We start from the raw sequence: 21,689 nt of genomic DNA, 5'->3' as shown, positions 1-21,689 counted from the left end.
TTCTCATGCAGATGTCCCAGCACATTCAGAATTGGTTGCTTCCAGACAATGAATTTGCTTTCTGTGTGATGGGTGCCTCTATTCCAGAGGTTCCTACAGAGGTAAAATCCAAGCAGTCCACATCTCACTGTTGGTGAGCACCCACACATTTCAGCCTGAAGCCAACTTGCTGACCCCATCGTATATATGAATGTCACACTGAGTTATTGCAAGTGTGGAGTATAAAAAAACAAGGAAAATGTACTTGGAAATAAAAAGGTATGAAACTCATTAAACTCAAAATAAACTGGATCTCCATTTGAATACAAGAATATTGTTAGACAGCTTCATTTAATTGCAAAAAAAAATGGATTTCTTACATGAGTATTTTGGGTTGTGTAAATGAAACCAATATATACAGCAATTGTGAACTTTTCTAGCGCCATTTATGAGACATTCTTATGAAGATGCATCATTGAAGAATGTCTACTATAATCCTAAACAGAAAATGCTCACCAAAAAAAAATAAAAATAAAAAATCTCATCCCCATATTCTCTGTGCCCTTTTAATAAAAATGTTAAGGTATACCAAATGCTTTGTGGTCTTGAGTTACAACCTTGAAATTCTCTAAAACAGTGCAAGCCCAGATGGTCACACAGATACGGAATTGAGGCATTTGTATTTGAGCTTTAATTGCAGTGACAACTACAGACAATCTTTGTGAAAACTTGCTCTGCCTGAACAGTATAGCTCACATGTTGAAGCAAAAGGTAGCTTACGGGGTGTCAGAAGAGAGAGTTTCAGTTATCCCCTTTAGGTTTCTGGTTTACCCAGTTTGCCATATTTTTGGATGCTTCCAGAACAGATAACTGGGTTTCCTGCCTCAAGGGGTAAGGGAATGCCATTTTCCCATCATTTCAGAGGCAGTGCAGGTGCAGCAGACGGGAACTGTAGCAACGTGCAAAGGATGATTAAAGAAAATGCCTCAAACAATCTAGAAGTTGTACAAACCACTTCTCAGAGATGATTCTCACAGCTTTCAGATTTTGCATTATTACATATTCATAGCCAACAGCAAAAACTAGAAGGTATTATTCTTCTGCACCATCCCAAAACAAGGCTGCTTTTTCCTACCATGTCAGAAAGCATTAAAGGTAATACTTTGCCTTTAGTATCATTTCCTAGCCAGTATTCAGTTAACTATGATTTTCCTCAGCCAGAAGGTGTGACACAAACTTTTCTGATTACAGAAGTGGGTACCCATATCCTAATACTCTTCCTTGACCCAAATGCTTGAAGTACACTGTTTTTTTACCCATTTCTTTAATTTTCTTTTCACTTTTTTTTTTTTTTTTTTTTTTTCCCTTCACAGAAGAAAGGTTAGAAGTATACATTTTTCAAATTTGGAAAGCCATTCCTGAGTCTTCACATTTGCCATGGCCCCTCAACTCTCCTCAGTTATGCAGTCTGGAAGGAAGAAGAGGAGCCAAAATTCTGCAGGAGCAAACTGTGGGTATTCATGCCGTGGGTGAGAATGACTACGAAGTATGCTCCTCAGTCTCAAGCAGTTATTACCATACCATCCACCCAAGTAATATAACAATGGAGCTCTGTTAAAATGTGTGCTGACCTACTGACTGAATACAGGAGTCAAGAAACATCTGCTCTATTCCTATTTTGAAATGAAAGATAATGTGACAATAAAAGCTATATGATTTAATGTCTGAGCTCTGTTAAACCTCGCCATAATGCTCGACTCCCTCTCCCTCCTTCCCCCCAGTGAGGTTACATAAGTGAATCAGCAGAACAAAGACAGATGTACAAGTACTTGTGAAATATAAAAATACAAACCCAATATCCTAAGCAGTACTGAAATTTTAGGCATTGATTACCATCCACGGTGATACTATAAATCAGACTTTTACTACATACATTGCTCCCACATGCTACTCAGGTAATGTTAGATAGGAAGAACTATTCAAGTGACCAGCCTCTTCCAACGCTTTTCTATTCATGGCAGGATAATATGGTTTTATACTATAGGTGAATCTCACCTGATAGATAATTCAGAGGTGGAAGAACAAAGAACTTTCCAATCACAGGGAGAGCTGAAAGAACAGATTCTTTATAGCTAGCTTTTTTCAGCTAGCTATGCAAAATTCACGGTCCTTATAATCCACAAGAAATTCAGAAATGAATCTCATTTGAACCTTGAGCATACTGGTGAATAAACTGATTTTTTTTGTCGTTGTTCTGTTGAACTTCATGTGAACTTATTAATTGCTGGACTATATCGTCCCACTGAGTTATTACATTTACACTGTTAATAGGTTCTATTAATGTCTGAGTTCATCTTCAGGTCGTGGGTCATTAACTGAGGCATGGTTTGCATTGTGGCCTATTTTTCATGAAAGGCTTATTAAGAAAGACGGAGACTATCAATGTTAATGCCATTTGCTTTTCAAGAATCTAATGAGGTCATTAGTTTCTATGTTTAATTGTAGTGCCAAATGCAGACATAGATGATAAAAATGCAGTTGACCTCATCTTTACTGCAGTTCTACAGGAATATATTATGCTATTCCTCGCTCCTGCCTATTTTGGGATGCATATGTTTTTGCAGGAAATGAAGCAGGCATTCCTATGCTCATCGGTGATACAAGACCCATGCCTCCGAGTACCTCTAAAACAACCAAATGTGTGTCTCATACTAAATGCCTGTTCTCTTTCGCTTAAATGACACTGGAAGCTTCTTGTGCCTGAAACCAGATGGTTTTAATAGATTACGTAATTTGGGGTATTTCTGCAGAACGAGCTTTTACAATATTATACTCATTCTGAATACACAGCATATGAAATTACTGTAAATCATTTAAGCATGCTTCATAGTTTCTGCATAAAAGAGAATCTCTTCTATCTCAGTGGGAATGTACAAACCTTATTTTCTGCATATATTTAATTTCTGTTAACCAAAAGTTTGTAAATTGCTACCTGCCCCAACTGTATGTCTTCATGAGAAACACCACCTAAAGACAAGTACAGTATTTTATTGCTCCTCTTCCACCACACTGGTTTTTATCTTGCAGTGAGGTGCATTGTCTTATATACAGTTTTCTCCCTTTTTGCAAGATAAAAATTATGATTTTTTAAATGTTTTTATTATACAACGAACTCTTTTAGTACGGTACTTCTCGCTATTAACAGCATCTCTGATATTCTATCAGATCAGTGTAATGCAGCAATGTAGCACAAAGTACACACACCCCTAGGATATGAGCCACACTGTGAAATAAACTGATTTAGATCCAAGAGATACAATATGCGGGATTTTTTTGTTGTAATTCCTGGCTGAAGCGAAGTTTCTCAAAAGCTGTATAGTTCTTCACATTTAGTAAGCATCCATCATAGACTTTAGACAAAATTGCAATGAGAAAGTTTACATTTCTGTATGTACTTAATGAAATCTAAATATAGACTGTACTTCATTCAGATTCTGTCACACACCCACAACATTTAATATTTCAGTCTGATGCCTCTAGGGTAAGGGAAAATGCAAATAAGTTTTTGTTTCCTGCTTCACAGATACTTTCACCTCTAGATATTTGTTCCAGAAGGACACTAATCATAGGAAATGACCTAAAAATCATTAGTGTTTACAATTATGCTGACTAAATAAAGAAATTTTGCTTGCCAAATAGTTTGATATACACTTTAGCAAGTCTGAAAATGCAGGATCAGGCATTTGTCCCTTGAACAGTAATGAAAGACACTTGTATAAACTGAAATCAGTCCACAATAGGCTGCAAGTGACTGCAGCCTTTGCTGAAAGACTGAATTATGCACGTTTTTATAAACAAGTCCTATTAACTACCTCCAAACTATTTAATTTTTTTTTTTAAGACCGAAACTAGACATAAACTGTTTTAAGTATCAGCTTTCCCATACGCATCATTTTGCTGTCAGACAAGATATTAATCTGGTTCTTGGTTTACTACTCCCAAATAATCCAGGTCTAGTCTAACTCTGAAAATGCAAAGGCAACAGGCCAATGACAAAAGGCAAAATGTCACAGAAAACTTCTCAAACAAAACACAGAAAAATACTTCCAAAAAAAAAAAAGACTTTAGAAAAGGTAGAACATGCATTAAATAAGTTGAGGTGAAGAAGAGGCAAATTAGGAAAGCCCCAATTTAAATGATAAACTTTTGTGTTGAGTCCCACAACAACAATGCACGCTGAAGTCTTCAGACACAAACACTGGCCAGTCCTTTACAACTGAGGCAATAAACAGGGGAACGTGCCAATAAGGAGAGATATTACACAACTTCATATTTGAAAGTTCACACAAAATATTATTAACGATACGACCAAGAAAAAGCCAACAGGAAGAATGGCTCGCCTCACTTCTTAGAATGAGACAAGAAAGGCGCCAATTTGGACCTGCAAGCTGCACATCTGAAACAGTTTACAGTATTTCCACATTCTCACAGTGTGTTGTAATTCAGGGTGCTTGTGCCACACAAACTTGTAGATCTGAATAAGCAACAGCTTGCAGTAAATTCAGACCAAACTCATTTCCAAGAATAAGATGTTTTCCCACAGACACAAGCAACAGTCTTCCAAGAGCCCTAGCATCCCATGATGCATGGCTGAAGAGTTTGTAACCAACTGCCAGAACGATCACACACAAAAGAAACAAAAAATGACCCAATTTATATTTAAATACTAATAAAAAGGAAAACAACATATCTCACCTTTGTTTACAAAATTCAAAAAGTGTCTTCTATTTGCCTGGAATGACTTTCAGAGCTGAATGATTTTTACACATATGTACATATAAAGATCTACAGTGACACTGACCATGATATGATACACACACTACTGTACCAAAGTATTTACAGTAATACAATAATAGAGTGATATGTAACTAAAACGCATACAAAAATATGTTTAATTTTACTAGACAAATCCATACACAGCACTGGCTGGAGAGTGTGTCTATGTCATTAATTGGTAAGAAAATAGTTTACTTACTTACTGCTGTGTTTTTGTTGTGGGACCCCCAAAGGGTAGTAAAACTCAGAGAACCTTTTATTAATGCTAATATATAAGAGAAGGAAATTTTTATTTTTGTTTTTTTATAACTTTGGCTCAGCTTGCAGTACTTCTGCTCAGGAAGAGCACCTTTGATAGATAAATCAAGCATGTAGAAGAATCAGCATCAACAGTTTAACATCATCAAAGGTACAACAGCAGTGTAAAAGCAGCAGACAGCAGCTTACAAGGAAGCATCTGAGATAATTACTCCTACACATCCTCAGAGGTATTTCTCAAACATCATTATCTGATTTAGATGCTTTAGACTTTCTAAAATATGAAGATAATACATGTAACTGCTGCAGATTACCAGATGAGAGGTTTAGTTTTTATTTTATTTTGTACGGAAGGTTTCTGCTGGTATTACAATAGGTTCTGGTTACTTCTTAAAACTAACAGTTCTTTTTGAAATCAAGATTTAAAATAAATATTTCTTAGATAATGATTCATATGGCAAAAAAATATGAGAAGCAAAACCTCGGATATTAAAAAAAATAGTAAAATTTTACCATGAAGGGACCGTTCACCATTGAAATAATTGGAGGTGTTATTCAGGCAGCTTACAAGATCTCATGTGATCAGTTACAGTCTCAGATGAAGGGATGGTAATTGGAAGCTGAGAAAATACTACTGTTGTAATGCAGTCCCCAAAACCCTTGATTGCTCTTACAGTACCTATTGTGAAATTATTTCAAGAACAGCTGCAAAGGCTGAACAATTTCCTGGAATATTTTTCCAATGTTAAAACACCCTCACCCTCCACACTAAATCTTTCACGTAGGTACACCAAGTGTTGGGCACCAGTATTGGAATCAGAGATTGCAGTTCATAATTTCAATGCCAGCATTACAGTACGTTCCTCAAAAACAGGTTATGGCAACAAAACAAACAAAAAAAGAAAACTAATCTTCCATCAACACAGAAAGGATACTAGCAGCATATTGTTATAGTTGCTGCTTTAAAAAAAAAGACAACAACACAACAATAAACCATTAGAGATTATGCATCAATCATCCAAAATCATCCAAGATGAAGCTAATTTTTATATTCTACAAAAAAAAAAAAATCAACTTACTCTAGGACAGAATGAGTTGCAGCCTGTGGATGGTATCGGTACAGCAGAAGGCAATGGTTTACTCGAACAACTTCACCACCCTTTTGGATGTGTTTGTAAAAAAATAACAAATCTTCTGGAACACCCTGGAAGAGAAGCAGTTATTTCAAACCAAGAAGTGACCAGTATTCATACTTACATCTGGGTATATATTTCTGCCAAATGAATGTTTAACAACATTTTATTCAAATTCTTTCTGTACATCTCCATGAACTTATCTGAACATCTGTAGGAAAGATAAAACTATTAAAAAGGCAAGCAGTGTTGTTTAAAAATGAACTGCAGCTGACCACAAGGACATAGGTGGAAATATAAACATCATCAACCTCATCTCCTTTTGAGAGGGAAAAGCTTGATACATGTCAGTCCCGTAAAGAGAGAAATGCAGCTGCTTACAGTTCACAAAGCCCGTAGTGCCAAGTAACCAAGTAATTTACTGAAAGGGATCAGTGACTTCAGAGTGGAGTTTTTGTTTTCATAGAACTGGTGTTCTTTCTTTGGTTGCTGTACAAATATATATTCTGGTCTCTACTTAGGAAAGGTGAGTCAGGCCCCATTGTGAGAGACATGAACTTCCATTGTAAAAAAAAAAAGTTGGAATAAGGCAACATCCAAAAAGTAACATTTTCTTCCAACATGTTCCCATGCTATGGTCTTCCTAAAGGAATTACAAGCTATAGTGCTGAAACACTATACAGGAAAAAAAAAAAATCTTCTAGAACCTCCAGAAAATACTAGAAATATCATGATTACATGCAACATTTCCCACCTAAAATCAGAAGATCTTCATGTCAGAGGCAGTGTGTCACAAAGGCAATCATACGGCACACAGTATTCAGTTACGTTATGCATACCAAAGCATAAACCACCTTTAAAGCTTCAGCCCTGCTCTGAAAGTGTACAGGTAGCATCTATTTACATTGTGCAATGGTGCAACCTCTTGAAAAAAAAATGAAATATGGCTAGAACATCCATTTTTCTATGTTTATATACAGATTTTTCTTTCATCTAACCTAGTGTTTAAAGGGTCACAAGGCTTTATCAAAATAAAAAAAGAACAACTGTGCCAACTAAGCGTAGAATCAATAAAAAGCTGAAAGATAATATGACAAAGTTATAACTAAATGTACACGTGAGGAGGAAAAATAAATGAAAGATAGAGAAATACATTTGTTCCTTATTCTTACTTGTATTCATATGCGTGAGTAAGGGGGGCATAAACTTCAACTGTAGATATTCTATTTCAATAGAAAAAAAATAAAATCCCAAGTTTTTTTTTTTAAAAAAGAGTTGAATATTTTTCCCCATTACCACATCTTCTGAGTTTCTTCCATAATTAAGAAAAGGAGATTCTCTAAATTAGAGTTCTGGACACAAAATCCCCCTGTGGTTTCTTCTGGCCGTCTAGTTACAACAGCAGTAGGGTTCAGTGTCTGCTTTTCATACCCACCACGCTGTGTGCTCATGTCTGACAAGGTCTGGACTGAGCAGTAACGGGGGGAGGAGAGGAATGAGACAAAAAAGCTTTGAACCCTGGAAAACAAATCCAAAATACTCAGCTGAACATATGTATCTTGGGAGAAATCAGAAGGCAATCAAGCTCTGTACTTCACAGCTCCAGCCATCACTACATAACAGATTGATTTAAGGCGCTGGACCGGACCACACTCCCCGATTCAGAAATGTGATGGATTCTGATCGGCTTGCTTGGTAAGGGCAGCTGACGTGCAAGTTCATCTTCGTAAATACTTGTCTGTCTTCTACCTTGACTTCAGATACAGAAGAAAACTTTTAGAGAACTTCGTGCAATTAATACTTTACATGAACCTACAGTGAAAGTCCCAAAAGAAACCTGGGGGAGGTTGGAGGAGCGGACAGCAACCACAGGCATCAGTACAGAAGAAAAACACAAACTCAGATTCTTTGCATTTATTTCATAGCCCTTTCTATCTTTTTCTTATTCTGAACTTTCATGGAATTCCTGAGAGTCAGCAGCAAGATTTAAACCTTCTCCAAACCTTTTTCCAGCCACAAAACAGACCATGCCAGGCAGGGCACAAATGCTGCAGCACATACCAGTTTGCTGCAGCAGTCATATTTTGATTTGGAGATTTCATTACATCACATACATCACTGCAACTCTTTTTCTTTTGGATATGCATTTACATCATTCAACTTAACCATTAATATATTAAAAAACGAGAGTTATTGCTGAAGTAAAAGGATCTTTCAAAATGCTGTTTGGTTCTGGAGTGCTCTTTTGCTTTAGCTAGCAGAAATACTTTGAAATAAAGTACACTCACCCCTAGGAATGAGCAGGTGCCTTGTATTGCTCAGCAGTGGCCTCTCACATTACAAAGGAGAAGCACTGACATACATTTTTCAGGGGAGGAAAGATGTTGACTGTGTTATAGATCCTGCAGGGATGGGACTTCCTATGGCTCTTGAGTGTGTAAGTTTGGTGCAATACAAGAGTTTCTTCCCAATTGAGACACATTATTGGATCCAGATGGCATTTTAAACATCAGGAATCTTTGTCAAACAATGCAACTTTCAAAGAAAAGGCTGCTTAATTCTTAAAGGGATATTTTAGTATATTTTTGGAAAATGAATACCCATAGCTAAAAGTATCAATTAACAATCTAGCATTTCAGCAATAGGCTACCACATAAATAGCTTTCAGCATTAATAAATATAATTGAACTGCACAGTTTACATGTTACTGAACTACAAATGGGATTTTCCACGTTATAGGCAAAACCCAACCCTTTATGTCCTGCTGCACGAAGGGAAAAACTTATTGGCCTACTTCACTCAAGCTTGTGCTGATCAGCTGCTGATTACAGCTCCTAGGGAAAAATGCAGCTTGCACCTGCTCAGTTCTAAGCAGTGTGCACCAGCCACATTCACATAAATAGTTTGCTTTAACATGTTGCTATTAAAGAGGTGAAGTTTTTGTGTTTACACAGGTTTTTGGACAGGTATCACTTGACTGTGTTAACACTTGTCTGTATAGATGAGGGGACTGATATTGTACACACAGTGGGATGTCAAGCAAACCTTAAGTTGAACTGAAGTAATTCCTTGCTCAGGGACCAAACTAATCATTCCATGATTCTTCTTTTCTTATCTCCTCACAGCTCTTCATTTCGTACTCCTTGCAGATCCCTGCGTATGAAACTGAATTCCAGCTATAGTGTCCTCAACAATGCACTTGGCAAGGAGCTGCAAGCCAGCTACCACTACAACAAGCAATTCTGGCTACAAATTTTGCAGCTCCACGTCAGTGGTTGGTATCTTATGCCCAACCTACACGGTTCCCAAAACAGGAACAAGAAACTGGAGGATGAGGACACTGATCAACAATTTCTGGGTGGCTTTTAATGAAAAACTTGCCCTCTGTGCAATGCTGTTCCTCAGCTCCTGTAACTGAGCTGCTGAGTAAAAACCAAACTACTTATTCTCTCAAAGTACTTAAGCCAACAGCTGTCCAAGAGTATTTCCTCAAAGTCTTGAGCTAAGTCTTGGATTTGCAGAACTAACACATGCAGAGGGGTCGGTAGCACGAAGGTGAACACAAAACACACCCTCTTTTAAATGAAGGATTTTTCCTTAGAAATAAATGCTGTTCTGCCAGGCACTAAAATCTCTTGCTCAGCTTCAGCTGGTGTTCAAAGTGCAGTGCACACAGGAAGAGCTATTAAGAACTAAATAAGAAATTGCAGCTCTTCTCTAATTTAAATTGAAAAATGAAATGACTTCACAACTAAAGCGATTTATCAATAATTATCTATCTTTCAGTATTTTCAGGAACTTCTCATTGAAATTACTAATTTCAAAGAGAAATCCTAATTAATAAAAATATTCCTTACTTTCACTTCCTTCAGGATAGTCACCAAAAGTGTGAAAGCAGACTAACCACAAGCTAACTCCATATTAAATTGCTGTTAATAGCTTCTCTTCAGGATTATCCAAGATATACTTAAGTCTCTCTGCAAATCTGTCACACCCTCTTTTGGTTCCCATCCAAACATAGTTTTAAATCATTTTGCCTTAGTTATAAGACCTGAAGCCTGTAATAATGTTAAATTTGCTTCATTGTTTGTAAAATAACACGTTAGAGGAAACTAAAAAAAAATTTTCATCCAATTGTATTGGCACAGAGAAGAGAAGTTCAATTAACAAAGGTGATAGGGATGTCAAATGGAAAGGACGTGGTAAATTTTAAATCGTATTTAATAATAGACTAGCACAAATGTCATTAGGCATGGAGTACGGGTTAATTTTCAAACAGCTTATAAAGCATAATTTATCATTGGCTCCATCACTTTCATTTGTTTTTAGATCAAATACTGATCTCTGTTCAGCCTTAACTATACCAAGCCAAAAACATTAGTGCCTGTGCTTTATCCAGATTTTTTTTTTCTCCAGAGCATTTTGATAGGTTATTTGAAAGACTGACTGTATTTTAATTCATGTTCTGAAAAAACAAATTCCTACTTAGCCTTTTACCTTTCATGCCTTATTGTAACTGCCTGCTTTTCTGGAGGGAATATTGGAGTGCTCTGGCAGAGAAAAATGGAAAGATATATTAGTTACCTCCTCACAAACTGCAAAGTTACCTTAGAGCTTTGCAGCATGTGCTACAACCTCCTTTGCACCAAAGCATACTTTGACACCTCCTCAATTCCTGGTTTTTGTGACCCTTTACCAAAACCGAGCTTCTGAGACTTTGTTCTGAAACACAGTTGCATTCAGAAAGGCCACTGTCTTATAACACGCTACTCCTTCTGGGGCTCATTAAGAATAATTTCCCCCTGTTTACACGTTAAGATTAGTTTAGAACTTTAAGTCAACCAGTCTATTTTTACTTCTCATACACTTAAAAAGGAAGGTTAAATGCAGAGGTGACGGGCTGCAGTTCAAAGAGAAGCATTTCTATGTTGAAATTTGAGACCAATTAAAACTCTAGAGAAAGAAACAAGCATGGCAAGCTATTGTCAGGATTTCAAGAACAATACTCCTTGAATATAGCCAAGACTACACAATTTGCCATGTTTGCATGCAGAGGAGCCTACAGGTAAGCAACCCACAATTACATTGTTATTATTGTACCCTAGATTTCTTAGTGCATTTACCTGAAACAACAAACCATTTTTTTTTTTTTTTTTTTAGCGTAGTGCCATTACTGACAAACAGCTAGAACAGAAGAATGACTTGCCAAGAGACAAATAACTTGCCTTTCCAGTGATCTTCACCTGGCCATTAACAACAACCAAAATCTGAACTTCACTCTGAATAATACATTTTGGTAGAAGCACAAAGGGCCAGGTAGCCACAACAACAAAATACTGGTTTTACATGCAATGGAAGTGCAGTATCAAATATACATACCAGTAATTTCTCTTAGGAAGTAGCAGACAACATGTCTACCAATGTGAATGACGTTTTATGTTCCTTACTTTAACAGATAATATAGCTTTGAAATCTCCTGTTCATATTGTATAAGACCCTGTAGATTTGTTCTCAGCATAGCTTTTAGTCACAGTTTGACTTTTCACCCTGGGGTGTTAGCTGTTAGAAGACACCAAGAAGTATGCAGGCAAAAACAATCATGAGGCTGATGTCACACCCTAATTTTCAAGTGTAATTTCTGATGGGTTTAGTAAAGTCCTGCAACTTCTTTCAATAAGTACATATTGCATTCCTTATCTTAATTGGTTGGGTAACATGAAGATTACTTCTCTTTATTTTCCTGAAAAAATAAGTCAGAAATATGGTTCACATAACTCTCCTCCTAGCAGCAGATATTACTTAGAAGGTTATTTTCTAGGCTTGTGGTCATTTCTATTGTGTTACTTTAGTCTCAGCACATAATAAGAGTTTGCTATAAAATCAGATACCTCCAAGTAGTTCTTTAATTGTCATATCTCAGAGGTTGCATAAAAAAACATCTCAACAATTTTATTTAATTAGCAATTGGTGCATAAAGCAAACTTGTCAGGGTTATTAATCACCATTTCTGAAAATACTGCTTGACATTGTGCTTGGACATTGACACAGAGATTACACAAAAGGAATATATTCCCAACATCTGCAGACCTTGACCAGAAAGAATTTTATTTCTAAATACATTTTGTAAACATTTAGAAAAATTCTGTTTTGCATAAAGCCTGGATAGACAGAAAGATACATGCATACCTACCTCTAATAAAAGAAGATTACATCACAGCTTACTTATTTATATTCTATCAGTCCACCCATACTATTAACATAAACATCAAATCACCATTTCTTCCATGGAAGAACTATATTCCATTTGTACTAAGCACTGAAATATGAAGAACAGGTGTTTGGATTTAATTCCAAATGAGAAATGCAGCTTTTTGGCATGCAAACAGTTTAGCAAATGGAGAAGGATGAAATGTGGACATTTGTTGGCCTGCTTCTGTGTTTATTTGCAGCAATATGACACTTAAGAGGTCATACCGTTAAATAGTAACTCAAAAATGGAGATGGAAGTGATCAAGTTAATATAATCAGATGATGGGTCAGGTCAGAACATACACATGCATGAATAAGACTGTTAAAAGTACTCATTACTGGTTCCTAACAGCACCACTTTATAACAAACTATTGATATATACAGAAAATCTTTGCCTGAAATTATTTTCAAATGGAAAAGTGTTAAACCAATACTAAATACTCACAGTACTAAATGTTAAACAATTTAGGACCTGATTTTCCTCTAAACCTTCATATGACAAAGGTTCGACTTAACTGCTTATGGCCTGTTGCAACCCATGTTAGAAGGGTATTTTTGTTGAAGGTCCTCCATATTAGCCAGAGGCTGAATTTTGACATGCTGGACAGTTCATGATGGGGAAAAACAAAATTTTTAACTTATCACTGCTACTTTTTAAGACTTGAAGGACATATCTTACATGGCTGCTGAAAAATCATTAGGATTAAGATTGTTGACTAATTACATCTAAATAACTGGTGGCATAGCTTCTACGTGATTATATATAAAGCAAAAACAATAAAGAAAGAAGAAGAAAAAAGAAACACACACAAAAACCAGAACAAAGTAAAGAAAATCAAATGTATAAACAAAGAGAACAGAACAATGGTCTATTCAATCTAACCTTGATCTTTATCATTAGGCTTGCTGTTGTCCTTATTGTGGTTTAGCTTTCTTTCTTTTTTGAGCTTGCTTACAATGCCCAAGAAGTTAAGTCAAACGTACTCTTCAGAGAATGAAAATACAACGATAAGGAATTATATTTAAAAAAAAATCAAGAGCACGGGTCAGTAAATATAGGTTGTACTGGGAGGCAGGCATTGTTGCCAGTTCTGCCACTCACCCGTCACATAAGTAAGGGCAAATCTTTTCACCACTCTAAACACTTCTCTTCCGTCTGCCATATCTTTAAATTACATTTTTTTTTGGCAGACCAAAGGATAATATTTGTTAATACTCATACACACACATGTATATGTGTGTATATATTTATGTAGTATACATATATATAATATATAAACACACTGCATAGCACAGGAGAGCTCCATTTAGAGCCCTATAAAAAGAATAACAATGTTAAGTTGTGGTTTAAATAATAAAATACTAAATAGCCGTAGCAGATTTCTTTATAGTACTAATAAATGAAGGCTTTCAAAAAAAAAAATCAGAACCACCCATTCTAGCCCTAAAACATCACTTAAACCAGTAGAAACAAAACCCCTAAGCTCCAAAACACACAGAATAGATCCAAATGGCTCTGAATTAGATTATCACTCACTTTTCCACCCTCATCAAATTTTCCCACGTGATAAAACCATTCTCGAGAACAGAACCAGGTTGGCATGATCACAGTAGGTCCATGGGAGGTAAACACCTAGAAAAAAGGTGAAAAAAGTCTTAATTAAGAGAATGTCAAAGTAGCACCCATTGGGGAACAACTTAAAGCTTATGTATTCACATAAAATCTTAAAAATACTTATGCTCATACTTACTATCCAGCAATTTTTATCACTAATTCAAGTGCTTAGAATTAAGCATATGCTTCGTGCCTAAGATGTAGTGTATACCAGCATCTTTGAGCTGTCACAGCCAAATTAATCTAATTACTACTTCATATTTCTTAACCTTATATTCTATCATAAACTGCAACACATGCAGAGGACTATATTTCAAATTTTGAGAAATACACTGGAAATGACTGTTCTACTAAAAGTGCCACTGCTGATATTGAAGGGAATGAATTGAGAAGAATCTTGAAAAGTTGAAGTTCTTAAACTCTAGAATATTACATTGATTTCTCCATTTTGCATTCCTTATACATACATTAAGTAAGAATTTTTATTGATCTTTTATTTCTGTCATAGACATTTAAAGCTTAATCAAGCTTGGACAGGTAAGATACAATTTATTTTAATCATTACCAGAGCTCTATGGATTTGCTACCCAGTGGTACCTACCTTAAAAGGTTGTTGAAAAAGAAAATGCTTTAGGGACCGAAAAGGGAGTGGCTATTAATTTCATCCTCTTGAATAGTGACAGCCAAGAACTACACAGATCAGTCCTTGAAGCTTTAAACAAACTTGTTGTAAACAAAGCCATGAAATAAACCAGAATCTGGATTATGGAAGGTAAACTGATTCTTTCTTTTATTACAAGATGAATTATCTGGCCAAACAAGAGACTGAACTTGTCAAACAGAACGTGCAAAGTTAAGACAAGATAATATGCCTGCTTCCAAGAACTGTGCAGGAAATAAGGAACACAGCCTCGTTTACAAAGGCAGAAGGAACGAAACTTCCTGATTACTGCCAATCTCCAAACACTAATGAAAATGCTGATCTTATGAGCAGATGATTCCATAGCATGCTATATAGTGGCAAAATTAATATTCCTGTGTAGTTGAAAGTCTTAAGCACTAGTGCACAAATGCAAATTTTGTCATGTGCATCTAAGCATTTACGTCCTATCGTTGTTCCTCCTGACTTCAACCTGGGATGGAGCTCCTCAAACTCTGCGTCTGTCAATTTCCACTTCCACAGATAAACATAAACTTAAGACCCAAATCTTACACACACAGTTCTATACAAACATTTGCTCTCCAAGCAAAGCAGAGAAGTCTAATCAAAAATCAATAGGTAATCTATTCCCACTTTTCTTACGGCACAAATCATCTGACCAAATGCAGGCATCCACTTTGCAAGGAAACACACTGCCTTCTTCCTCCACAACCAGAATGGTAGAACTTCATTGCCTATGAAGGGATCCTAGGGTGACTCACTTAGACAAAGATACTTACTTTTTAGGCTGTCACATTTAGTCAGAATAATACTGTCACTTGATGGCTACGACTTAACATGTTAACAGCTTGTTCATAACTGAAATATGCTGTTTGCAGAGGTGCTAAACGTCAAAAACTCCCCACAAAAGCCAGTTGGAGCTGAAAGAGTCAAAACAATCCCAGAAAATCAGAGCAGACATGATTAGTCAGTACATGGTTATTAGCTCCACACTAATTACAAGGGCAATTGAGTATGGCCTGAACTGAACAATGGCCAAACAGTAATCCCAAAAGAAAACAACAGTAGGGAGAAAAGCTAGGCTAGAATGCATTGCATTCAATCTCATTTCAGAATGAAAGAAAATCTTCAAAGACAGTCTTGAGCCTATTGGAATACAAGAAGTGTGTTTGGAGAGGCTAGAATGCCATTTCCTCAGCACAGCCAGGTTCATCGGGGAACATAGATGTGCTTAATCTTAAGGATGTAGCTCACCGTAATTAGTCATGCTCATGTGCAAAGAGCATACATCCCAAACATCTTGCACAATCTGTGTTCAAATGAAGTATAATACTAAAGTAAAAGCAAATAGGACAAATTTGAAACACTGAGAACTGAGAAAAACAAAACCGTCATCACATGCTGCAAACACTGATGTCTTTCCTACTTCTGTGGCTCACTGTCCTTCTCAGAAATGATACCACAGTGCTTGGAATCAAACAGACAAAGCTCAGGCTGATGATGAGGTGGCTGAACTGCCACATGTCATTTCAAGAGTTTATCCTTCAAGCAAGTCTTTGAACCCAGAACAGTACAGCAGTTGAGGGTTCATGAAATGGTAAAGAAAGCTGCTTCCAGATCAACATTCACAAGGTGATGTCAAGACAAACTTCAGGAAATTTAAATCTGTGCTACTGCTGCCACAATGGACATACTTGTCCTCATGCTTTGCTATGCTGAAAATGTTGTTTGTGAAGCTGAGATTCTTCTTTTTGCTATGTTAGTTGTCAGCTCAATCTGCTCCCTGATCCAACTAACCCCATGAACACCAGGGTTAGCACAAAGGAGGATGCAGGAAAACACGGCAGCAAACAGAGGACAGCAAGACCATTATTTTCAGCAGCAGTATAGATAATCCATAAGTAATCATTAAGCTAATAGGGGGAACTCTCTGCTCAAAGTCTAGCTTTACAGTACACCTATATTAATTTAAGTGCTTTTCCAATTTTAAGTGTTCATTTTCTGTAGCTTTGGTTCTCTAAATTCATTCACTGTTAGGGGTCAGGCTAGCGATACTGCTGAGATAGTGGAGGGGGAAGGCATAAGTTTTGGAAAGGAAAACAAGACCTGCCTTTCTGGTCAGTGCCCGCAGTTAATCAGTCCAGCCGTGATATACGGCTACACCCGGCTACACCCTCTGTCTGTGAGTACTTACAGCGAAGGGAGGACCTGGCTCAGGAAGCACGCTGAGCTTTGAACACAAGCACATTGAACATGAGTTCAATGATACTGAAACACTGCAGCGTCTGCCAAACTTTTGAAAGCTAACTTTAAAAAAGTTTTGAAAGTTCATCTTCAAGAGGAAAAAAAGTAACCTCAACTTTCTGCATTTTGGAAATTCTAGATTTCAGCTTCATTTTGTTGGATGGAAAAATCTCCTCGGGATTTCTTTTTTGCCTATTCAATTATCATACACACTTGCCAAGCTGTTAAAAAAGGGTCAGATTGGCTGACTCTGTGATGGAAACTGCAACCTCTCACTTTGTGAGACTGCCACTTAAGATTCACACAAGAGAAACAAATAGAACATGCCAGCCTTAATCTGAAAATCAACCAAAAGTAGAATTTGAATTATGATGCAGCTCTGTAACTGCTACGTTTAGTTTTCTTGGAAAAATTCTCCAGCTCTACCCACCAAATATCCTGGGTCACCTTGGGATCTTAATGTTTTTTTCAGTCCTCTTCTTTCATTAATTACTGATTTGTGTACACCTGTATGAGATCAACTGGAGGAGTTACTTCAGTGTATTGGAAAGCAATTCAGACCTGTGAACCTCTCACACACGGCTGTGTCTCAAGAGACACAATGAAGGAATTCCTCACACAAATCCCTGCTCCCCACTTCCCTACATCCCAACACTTCCACTTCTCATGATGCAAGCAGAGCTGCCAGGAAGGCAGTAGTAGTGGGAGGAGAGGGCACATTTGTTTAAAGCAGTGTTTGTTTGACCAAACACCCTTATCCCTCACACTTCATTACATTCCTAGTGCTTTTCACCAGGCTATTCACTTAAAAAAAAAAAAAAAAAGGTTAGCCCTTTTCATAGCTATTTGATCATTATATCAAAACATCAAATTCTATACAAACAGAATTTCCTATATTATAGGAAATGTTAATATCAAGTTGTAAGCTGCTGGATGTGAAACACCATCTGAGATGAGTAAGAGGGTGTGTATTAGCATGGCCACACTTCCTCCTGACATCTCTAGCTACAACAGAGTGCCACAGAGAATGAAATGCAGGATAAATACTTCTTGTATCAGGCTGTGCTCTACCTACCTTTTTTTTTTTTTTTTTTTAAATCTGCTTCTGAAAGAAAATTTGTTTACAATCTCTACAGAGGTAAAAATATTAACTATGGTTTTATACTCTAATACATATGTATTGAATTGTGGTTTTGCTTTATGTGAGCTACGCCAGCCTTATTGTGCTGGATAATTGCGAGCTGCCTCTACTGCTGAATATCTCTTTTTCTCAGTTGAATACTCCTAGTAAAACCCAATCGCAAATGCCATTCTTCTAGTCTTTTTCAGACCTTTTATCTACTAATGACGATGACTTAACCTACTGCTGAAATCAAAAGAATAGATGCATGCAAAAGGAATAGCCTGTATGATTTTAGCATGTCTTACATCTTTTTTTCTTGTCTGTAAGCTGCTAAAAGTGGTCTTTGTAACATCCATGCCTTAACAAGTCTCTAATTCTTGGAAAGCTTCCAGTATTTAAAGAGTCAAGTATGTACAATGGAAGAATGACTCCATCCAATAGAACGAAGCACTCTGTACCAAGAGGTTGTCTACTTGGCTTGCTGTTTATGCTGAGCTTTTACCATGAAAGAGAGAAAACAAGCAGCTTAAAGTCGCGTTAGCAGATGGTATGTTGTGATTAGAACAAACAAGAAATCTGCTAGAACACTGACCAATGCTCACATAATAAATCTTTAACGTAACCCTTCCATTTGACTTTTGAACACATCAGTTGGTATTTTTGCAAGATGAAGACTCAATAGGTCTTTCAGATTTGGAAACAGTACCCAAATGAAGGTAAGATATAACTGAAATATTCTAAGTTATTAGAACAGAATCCATACTTTGCAATTTTCATCTCAGAGATGTATGAAAAACAAATTAATACAATATTTTCACAATACTAGGATAATTCCACTTTCAAAAGGACATGAGATCTCTATTGCTCAGAAGATGATTTGAAAGTAATTATTATTAATTATCTGCTTATAGAAACATCAACCATGTTTGTAACTTATTATTTAATATTTCATATATATATATGTGGTATATATATATATATGATATATATATATATCATATATATATATATAGTTTTATATATATATAAAACAAACATATACAGAATGAAGATAATCACACTAGCCCTGCAAAAGTCTGGAAAAATTTGTTTTCTTTGGATGCATACTGTTAACTCCCAGGAACATCTCCTGCTCCATTAACAAGGAATGCCCACTCTGGTGAGTATACACTGCTGTTAGCCAACCATTTTACTAATCTTTGACTTCCCTACCTGTCTTCCAGACTTCTTCCCTCCTCCAATTTCATCTCCCCACACACTGTGCAGTAAAGAAATTAAGACAATGTGCCATTTAAAGTGAGTGATGCCATGGCCACAATTAACAGAGTGGTCAGTTGTTTGCTTCTCTAAAACATACTAGTAAAGATAGTAAAGATGAAAGCAAATGCACACAGAAAGCAGTATGTGAAACTTTTCCACACACCACCTTCAAAAATTCATGTTGAATTGACCCAAGAGTAAATCTCCTGGGAAATCTTAATTTCAATGAATTTTAAGATATAAGTATTTTGTGAGAGAAACAGGAAAATGCTTAAATATTTTTGAGTACTGAGGTTTATGCAAAAGCATAACATTGCCTACTAACTCAAATCAATGTTAACATACTAGAAGTTGCAAGCATCTTGGGAATGGAGGGAGATAGAAGCCTCAGTTAACTGAATAAAAACCAAGCATCTTCTAAATGAACATAGCATTATAGGTAAACAGATTCAGATTTGCAGTTCAGCTGTGTGTTAATGTATATGCAATAGATCCACAGGAGAAATTCTAGATATTCACGCAGACTTGCTATGTTTTCTTTCAATACAAACAGTATTTCTTTTGTGTTCCTCACCCCGTCCCCCTGCCACAGGCTTGTAACATTTAGAGGAGGTAAAGAGAAAAAAAAAAAAACAAAAAAAAACAGACTCTCAGTATTTGATTAACAACTACAATAGCAGAATGTTTTCTTTAGGAAATCAAAGCTAACTTTACCCTAAATCCCTTCCTCATGTCTTCCATCATAACACAAGTCTTTGCGGGGTATCAAAGTACTGAATGCATTCCAGTGTCCCAAGAATTGCATTCTGTATCACTTCAAAATTGTGAATGGGAGAACAAAAGAAAAGACAGAAAATAAAAGTCAGTTATTTAATTATTTTAGAAAAAGGAATTTCCCCGCTAATGAAAAAGAAAAAAGCAACATATTTCAGGGGAGGGAAATGAAACTATTATCAGAGTTTTGTTTTATGTAAATGGCCTAATACCAGCGTATTGCACTTTGCTTCAAATTTTTTATCCCACAATACACTTTCTTATAATGATATATATTAACCAGGAAAAAAAAAAATTACAGTACATCAGCAAAAGACTTCATACACGTGTACATTTCTCACAATGAAAGGGACCTAATACATGTCAAGAATCCAGTGTCCTGTTAGAACAGTTTGTTTTTCCACACTGCAGAAGATAAAACTGGAAAGACCTCAACAAATTCTGAGAATACGCAGAAATAAAAATTAAGTGCCCATTAATTTGTAAAAGTCTGAGAAAAAACAGAGCTGAGAGCACTACAAAGCTTTTCCCTCCTATCCACATTCTCTTGTTTCAGCCTCCCTGTGAACTTGTTGATGGGTTTATATGTGGGATTTGATTTGGTAGGTTCTCTCAGTGCCTCCTGGCCAACTATCTGATTAACATTTCCTTTCGTTTGGGACTGCTTGCTCTAAACCCCAAATTCTCATAGCATAGGGAGTTTGAAGGTCACACCGTATCTCTGCAATTGGGCTCTAAGCATGCATCGCTCCTGCCATTTACTCCTGCTCCCAGTTCTGCCTGCACTTGGCATGCCCTGGTACTGTTTTGAATTAGTTACTGCTCAGTCAGTCATTCCATCAAAGCAGCATGTTAAAACATTTTAAGTCTCAAGAATTCAATGATAAGAAAGGTCATAAGTAGTTAAGATCTTACAAATGAAGGCTAGTATGAACTAGCTTCAGGGCACCTGTGCTCCATCTAGAACACCTCAAATCAATAAAACAGCAAGGACTAGGACCCAGATTCATCCTACCCAAATCAGAGTCGTGTATGCAAGCAGCCTGGGCAACGTGGGCTCCCCCTGCCATAAACAACTTCTGCTGCGGGACAAAGCTCATCCAAAATCTCTGCCGCCACCGCTAATGAATCCAATGGAGCTCCTGGAAGGAGGCTTCTCCCTCCCCAAGTGCAGGTAAGCACCTTTCAGTGGGTGAAGTGTCTGCCCATGCCTGATGTATCCATACATTCATATTATTAGAGTATTGTAATCATCCTCAGTTTCATCAAAATAATTTCTTTAGTGTGAAATTATCATCTCTCACATTGTGCTAACTGAAGCTGATACTAAGTGCAGCTAAAACACTCAAAGAATTAAGAGGAAGTCAATTCTGCTACACACATGAAAAAGATTTTTTACATTCTTTTTTAATACCTCTGTCTTACCCTGTCCTGCAGAAATATCTACACCTATAAGACCAGTAAATAGGTACCATCTGGCACTCAGCATCTATCATTAGGAAATACGAATGGCATCAGGTAACATGACAGTAAAAAGAACATTGCTTTGTAATATC

At 36.7% G+C, this 21,689-nt stretch overlaps 1 protein-coding gene across 7 annotated transcripts in view; it reads right to left on the bottom strand.

The window, feature by feature from the left end:
* B3GNTL1 (UDP-GlcNAc:betaGal beta-1,3-N-acetylglucosaminyltransferase like 1) overlaps positions 1 to 21,689 on the bottom strand; it is a 128,305-nt gene that overhangs the window by 26,448 nt on the left and 80,168 nt on the right. For all 7 annotated transcript variants that reach the window (XR_005260234.2, XR_005260235.2, XR_011804132.1 and 4 more), the window contains 2 exons: positions 13,994 to 14,089; positions 6,153 to 6,277 (listed from right to left, as the gene is read on the bottom strand). Coding sequence is in view for 2 of the 7 variants with exons in the window: in XM_038165608.2 (XP_038021536.1) it covers positions 6,153 to 6,277; positions 13,994 to 14,089 (221 nt within the window). In the remaining 5 variants the exon portion in view is untranslated. The remainder of the gene's footprint in view (positions 1 to 6,152; positions 6,278 to 13,993; positions 14,090 to 21,689) is intronic.

This window comes from Anas platyrhynchos, chromosome 19, assembly GCF_047663525.1.
Source record: "Anas platyrhynchos isolate ZD024472 breed Pekin duck chromosome 19, IASCAAS_PekinDuck_T2T, whole genome shotgun sequence".
Classification (NCBI taxonomy): Eukaryota; Metazoa; Chordata; class Aves; order Anseriformes; family Anatidae; genus Anas; species Anas platyrhynchos.
Note: the sequence above shows the minus strand (reverse complement) of the source record. Positions and strands in the feature narration are given on the sequence as shown.